The sequence below is a fragment of the Akebia trifoliata genome, chromosome 12, assembly GCF_017979445.1.
Source record: "Akebia trifoliata isolate Shusen 1 chromosome 12, ASM1797944v1, whole genome shotgun sequence".
In the NCBI taxonomy this organism is placed as follows: Eukaryota; Viridiplantae; Streptophyta; class Magnoliopsida; order Ranunculales; family Lardizabalaceae; genus Akebia; species Akebia trifoliata.
The window spans coordinates 13130020-13136711 of record NC_141386.1 but is presented as its reverse complement, the minus strand read 5'-3'; the positions used below and the strand labels follow the sequence as shown (position 1 = coordinate 13136711).

Sequence of the window (6692 nt, the reverse complement as noted above, 5' to 3'; positions counted from 1 at the left end):
AAATGTCACTTTTCAATGATTTAGGCCTTTGAAGCCCATTGACAAATTTTGTTGAAAATCTAACATTTTTGGACCCTTTCGAGTGAGGGCCAGTTCAAATTGGGGTGTCTACAGTATGTGTTAAGCCCATGACCTTTTTGAGAATTTCTTCTTTTCTAGAATTTAGAATAATCAAAATACCATTACGTTCTATTTGTAACTAAAAAATCTTTTTTCCCCCTAAAATCATTCATATTCAAACACTTTAGTCTCTATAGAAAATTAATTTATTTTGAACCATCCTTTTAAGCATTGCTTTAATTCCTTGTATGATACATTATAATTTTCTATAAAAATTCCATCATCTTCTAGTTCAAAAAGCCTATCATATTATTTAGATTTAAAGGTTGAAATGGTTAAATTTAATGTTGAAAATTAGGGTGTAAAAAAAATTATCTAGGAGGTTGATGATGACTGATGTTGAGAAGAGGATTTGAAGGGTTTCTAATTTCAAATTAAAAATGGGGGTAATAAGGTCATTTTACATTTGCCTATTGAAGAAGACCGAGGTCAAAGAGGCATGTAAGCATTTTGGTAAATATTTGAGATACCGTATTGGTTTCTAGCTGATGGCATTCCATCACTTGATTTTGGTGTTTTCTCATAAATAAATGAGAAATGACCTAAATACCTTTTTATTTAATCTCTAATTAAAAGCACTTGAATTTTCTCTCAAATATTGGTGATTTCGCCCTGCACAAGATCAGTCTCATTGTCATATAATTGTGAGGTGCCAATCAAGCCCTATAAAACTAATCCTATCCCACCCAAAAAATCTAACTTCTTGACTGATATAGGCTTTGAAGTCTACCAAATAGTGAGTAAAACATAGATGTTTCAGTGGGTATGCAAGAGTGTGCTACGTGGCTTGCGACGAGGGCAGTAGTTGAGTTGTAAACCAACTTCTTGACATACAGGAACCGAATTCTTCCCATACCTTCCACAAACGAAGACCAACCAGTGATTTGCGGCTAAGGTTTGTATACTCTCCAACTCGTAAAGAAAACAAGAAAGAGAGAGAGAGAGAGAGATGGCTATATATCTTACCCACCATACTTTCCGGCCAATTCCCAATATGTGTGTCGTCAGATCACAGCAACTAAGCTCCCTAAAACATGTGGGATTTTCATTCCCTAAATACAGAATTTCCAAAATTGGAAAGATGGCTGGTAATGAAAATTTGATAAAGTGGAGTCTTAAACTAAGTTTAGTAGATCAAAAAACAACAGTAGACGTAAACAGGCTGGTTGATTTTTTGTATGATGATCTCCCACATCTTTTTGATGATCAAGGAATTGATCGAACTATGTACGACGAAAAGGTCAGATTCCGTGATCCAATCACTAAACATGATACCGTTAGTGGATATCTTTTCAACATTGCGCTCTTGAAGAGACTTTTCAGGCCAGATTTCCAGTTGCACTCGGTCAGACAGGTACTCTCTTCTTCTTCTTCTTCTTCTTTCATGTTTTTCTTTATCAAAATTGAAAATTTCCCAAATAAGTAAATATTCTTTCTGCTTTTATTAATTTTAGTAAAATTCTAAAGTTTATTTTCCTTTATAAAATTGAGTAAATTTTTTCCCCACTTACACAGTATTTTAATTCTGAAAGAGGTTTATTTATTATCATTTTGAATTAAAATGTGTGATCTATCATTTTCCGAATTTTCAACTTTTTCTCTCCTGATTCGGTTATTCTCCTTTTTCTTATTTACGCTTTTGATAATTTTGAATAGATTATAAGAAAATTAATGAACTATTTTTATTTATTTTTTAATCAATGAAGTATTCATTTGAGTTTGCCCGATATGAGTATCCTCTATTCCAGCTCTACTTCTCCTTTTTTCATTTTCCCCCCACAGCTTTACCGTTGTTTGGCCCATCTGCCTTGTGGATGATTATTTTTGTAAACGTATTAGATTGCGACAAGTGGCATTATAATTATCTTAACCCGAAACAGAGTGATCTATTCCGAGTCAAACGTGGCATCGAGTCCAATCAACAAAAAAGGTAAGTGAGTCGAGTCCAAAGATAAGCAAATCCAATATCCAAGACCAAGGAAGGAAAATGAGAATAACCCAATCTTGGACCTCGGAACCAAAGACAACAAACTGAACAAAACACAAGATCCGAATCCAGAAATATCCAAGATTCAGTTGAAATACTATTTGCTGGATATTCCATAAATCAGGGATTATCCTTGATTGCAAGGAGTTCGTTGCAAATTTGATTCGGCGAATATAGACATAGTCCATAATAAGATACATTCCAAGTAGGGTCTCATTTCCGATTTGGAAGGAAGATGACATCACCAGGGAAACATAGAGGCTAGGGTTTCACCTCTATAAATACAAAAGGCAGAGACATTAAGAGGGGGCCTTTTCTCCTAGATTGAAACTTTGATCAATTTTACACTTAAATCTGACTTGGTCGTCGAAGTGGTTGTGTTGCAGGCACACTTAGGATCAAGAAAAACCAAATCTATAACGGTGAAGAGAATCTCGATGTAATGCAAGAAATTGCATCTAAAATTTGGCATTGTCCGTGGGAATCGATACAAAGAGAAACGACGAGATGATGAGAATAAGGCGAGAAGGAATTGGTGAGGCAAAAATTTCATCACCAACAAAACCTCCACCAGTTCCACAAGACCCAATGCAAGTAACACAATTCTTGCTGATTGAAATGAGAACGGAGATGCAGCAGGGACTCCAACAACAAAAGGAACGAGATTCAAGCAGTCAGGAGGGAGAATGAGCAATTGAGATAGATGTTCTCAAAGTGATAAAAACAAGGGGGGGCTAAAGAGCAAGGAGGAGTAGTAGAGTGGCCCCCTTCATGAAGAAATCAAGTTAATAGAATTTGAGCGAACTTCGAATTCAATAAAAATGCACACACATGAATGAGTTTGGAGGTTCAAAACCCTGTGACATGGGAAGAGATTGAGGAATTGCTCCAAAGAAAATATGACAAGAATAGTCGGGGGAGGGACACAAACCGACTTGCTCGCGGAGTCATTAAGGAGCTCCAAAAAACTTCGTTCTCCCTTGCAATCCTAGCAACCACTCCATCAAGGACCTTTCATCCTCTAAAGTTTAAAGAGTTCGATGGAACGAAGGATCCCTTGGACCACATCCTACATTATCAGAACCAGATGATTCTATAGGTTGCCTTCAAGGTCAATCAACTACTTTTATGAGCTTGAGGAAGTCTTCGTCATGCAGTTTATTCACAATCAGAAGAGGAAGGTCAGAATGAATGCCTTGTTCCACTTGAAACAAGATACGAGGGAGTCAATTTGAGCATTCCCTATCAATTCAAAACAAGGCTAGTATTAGTAAAAAAAACCTTGATGAAAATCATATGAGTAATGTATATGACGGTAGTGACTTTGGGAACTCGACTACATGAATCACTAATCAAGATAGACCCCACACAATTCGAAGACCTCAACCTAAAAGTCGAAAAGTATGTAATGGTAGAAGAATCGATGAAACATAAGGGCCAAACTTGGCTCGTAAGGGGAGCCAAGCCCGATTGTAAAGGGTCGGTTTACAACGAAAATACTTAGCTCATAAGGGGAGCTTATCCCGATCATAAGGAGTCGATTTACAATGAAAATCCTTGGCTCATAAGGGGAGCCAAGCCCGAGCATAAGGGGTAGGTTTACAGTGCAAAACCTTTGCTCGTAAGAAAAGCTGTCTTGGCTAGTGAAGGGAGCCAAGCCCGATCATAAGGGGGTCGGTTTACAATGAAAAGCCTTGGCTTGTAAGGGAAGCCGAGCACTACCATAAAGGGGTCGGTTTACAATGCAAAGCATCAACTTGTAAGGGGAACCAAGCCTGATGATAAGGGGGTCGGTTACAACGAAATGCCTTGGCTCATAAGGGGAACCAAGACCGACCATAAAGGGGTCGATTTATAACTAAGTGATTTTATATTTATAAAATAAACATAAATGCTTAAGCATGGAAGGTCCAAGACATAAAGAGTCCACAAAATATGTTTTCGTTAATATGAAGATTACATGAAATGAAAAGAAAAAAACAAAATGAAAACTATAAGATATTAGGTTGTGGGGGTTGATAGGTGGAGTTTTCTCCATAGCCATTTCCTCGAACCTAGCGATCTCGAAATCGAGCCCACTTGAAATCTCCGAAAGAGTAGCTCTAGTATTGGCAGTGCTGAAATGAAAAAATCCCTCAACATCAACAATGTTCAAGATCACAAAGTGAGTCTTCGGGTCAATAACACTTGGTTGGATGGAGGAGAGGGAAACTTTCTCAGGAGAAGTCTTCTAAACCTTTTCAAGTTTGGCCTCGACCTTATTTAAGGCCCTCTCTCATCTAGCCTCCGAGTAGTCGACCTATTTTTAAACAGAGACATCATGGTCGATCAAAGCTCGGACTTAAAAGTTTCAAGCTCTTGCTTGCTCTTTTTGAGTTGAGCCCAATTAAAAGTTTCAAGCTCTTGCTTGCTCTTTTTGAGTTGAGCCCAAAGGCCTTCTCTTTCCTTTAGTAGCATTAGGCCGATTGCCTAAGCTTTCTTTTTGTCCAAAATAATACTATCTCAGAATTGATCAAGCCTGGATAGTCCATGTTGGACTTACGAAGAAAAAAATTAACAAAAAACAAGAAAAAATGACAAATGAAATAGAAAAGCAATTGTTTACGTAAAAAGATTACCACAACCAAAGCTCAAAAGACATTGTTAAAAAAACTCTGAAGGATTGTTAGTGAGGCTCTGACCAGTCATGGCTAGATTTTTCGGAAGGCAAGCTACCTCCATTAGCACCCTCACAACCTGGGAGTTGTTAATTGGTCGGTTAGAAGATCATTGACCTTGGGAATGACTAACCAAGGGGTCCCCAAAGGCTCGGAACCCCTTGAGCCCTACTCTTCAGTAGGGGTCGAGGTAGTTGATGAAGAAGGACAGGTCGTAACCCCTCATTTTTCCATGGGAAGGACTACCTTCGTAGGCACAACATTTTCTAAAGTGCCCTTCTTTAGCTTCTATAAGGTTTTCAGGATTCCTTCTTGGTAGCGGTAGCGTCGGTGGCAGCAAAAGAGGGAGTAGATCGATTCACTTGGATATTCGACTCGGTGTTGAAATCATCAGTTAGGGCCCTCGGATGGATGAAAACCATGTCACCATGGTCTTCTTCCTCCTCGTCCAGTAGGTATTGAAGAGGCCCAAGAGAGCTCATCCTCACAACATCATCTTCTTCGTCTCTTTTGGAAGATAAGAAGTTAGCAACCCGATCATATAAGGCACGATAAAAGGAAGATTTGCGATAATCGTTGAGTTCGAAACTCTCATATTTTTGCAGATCTAAGAAAATAAAAAAAATTAACCAAATTAGAATATAAGGAAAAAGATTGACTAAAAGGAAAATCAGAAAGGTTGGAAAAATTACCGCCACAATTGAAAGTGTTGAAGGAGAGATGAGGACCTTCATCCCCAACCGCGTACACACACCCTCCGATAAGTTTGATCAAAAAAAGGAACCAGTCCTTATTTGAATTAGATAGGACAAAAAAGGGCTCCTTCCCTCTGCTTTTGGTCAGGTAAAAGAAGTCCTTCCTCCCACCCTTTTGAGGGTAAAGAAAGATGGCATATCCAGCAACTTGAGATTTTCACCTTCATCAAGCTAAGCATTGATCTACTCAACAGTGTACATAACTCGGTAAAAGTTACTGCTCATCTGAATCGAGGCCCTCATGTAGTATTATAAAACCTCCCAAAACAACTAACTAAAAGGAACTTGAAGGCTAGCTTTAAATTGTCCCCAGAGTATCGCTGTGGTATTCTAAAAAAGGTCATGCAAAAAGAGGGTTCCTCAGTAAAAAAGGGTCCCAACCTCTTCAGGGATATCGTAGGCATCCCTTATCACAACCATGGTAGGGCACATGGGGAAACAAAGACGATGGGAGTAAGACGACTTTTTTGACCTCACAAAGAAATTGGATGAATGCTTTACCGAATAGTACCAAAAACTAGAAAGCAAAAACAAGAAGAAAAATGAACGAAGCCCAAAAAGACCAGAAGAAATGAAAAAGAAAAGAGAATGCAAGAACAAGCTTAAAAAATAAAGAAAAATGGATTGAGGAGTACTTATAGACAGGAAAACGTCTAGATCTGTGATCTAAAATGAACAACTAAGATAGCATAGAAAGATAAGGTAATGATGGGATGGTCGCGGCATTAACGAGACGCAATGATCGAGGAGACCAATTCGAACACATGTGCGGAATGAATGAATGAGAAACTGATACGTGGTAGGAGTAGTAACTATGATGTTCTTCGATTTCGCGAACGATGTAGCCTCATCCTCGACATAGTATAGAACCTTCATTATGTCGCTTAGATTCTTGAGGGCCAATAAATATAGGATTTAACAAGAAAATCAAATAAAAGAAGACCATACTTCATCAGTACTATACTCGATGTCTCAAGGATCCAAATAAAATCTGAACCCTCAAGAGGGGTAATTGTGGATGATTATTTTTGTAAACGTATTAGATTGCGATACATGGTATTATAATAATTTGAACCCAAAGAAGAGTGATATATTCTGAGTCAGACATGGCGAAGAGTCCAATAAAAAAATGTAAGTGAGTCGAGTTTGGAGATAAGCAAAACCAATATCTGA

The 6692-nt window shown here is 38.2% G+C and overlaps 1 protein-coding gene across 8 annotated transcripts in view; it reads left to right on the top strand.

Annotated features, from left to right (window-relative positions):
* Window positions 1-1002: 1002 nt before the first annotated feature.
* HBP5 (SOUL heme-binding family protein) overlaps window positions 1003-6692 on the top strand; it is a 45416-nt gene continuing 39726 nt past the window's right edge. For 3 of the 8 annotated variants that reach the window (XM_086417723.1, XM_086417725.1, XM_086417724.1), the window contains exon 1: window positions 1006-1474. In XM_086417723.1, the coding sequence (XP_086273849.1) occupies window positions 1070-1474 (405 nt within the window). In that variant the 5' untranslated portion in view covers window positions 1006-1069. Of the gene's footprint in view, window positions 1475-6692 lie in introns of all 8 variants that reach the window. The other 5 variants (XM_086417728.1, XM_086417726.1, XM_086417727.1 and 2 more) reach the window with 4 other exon arrangements.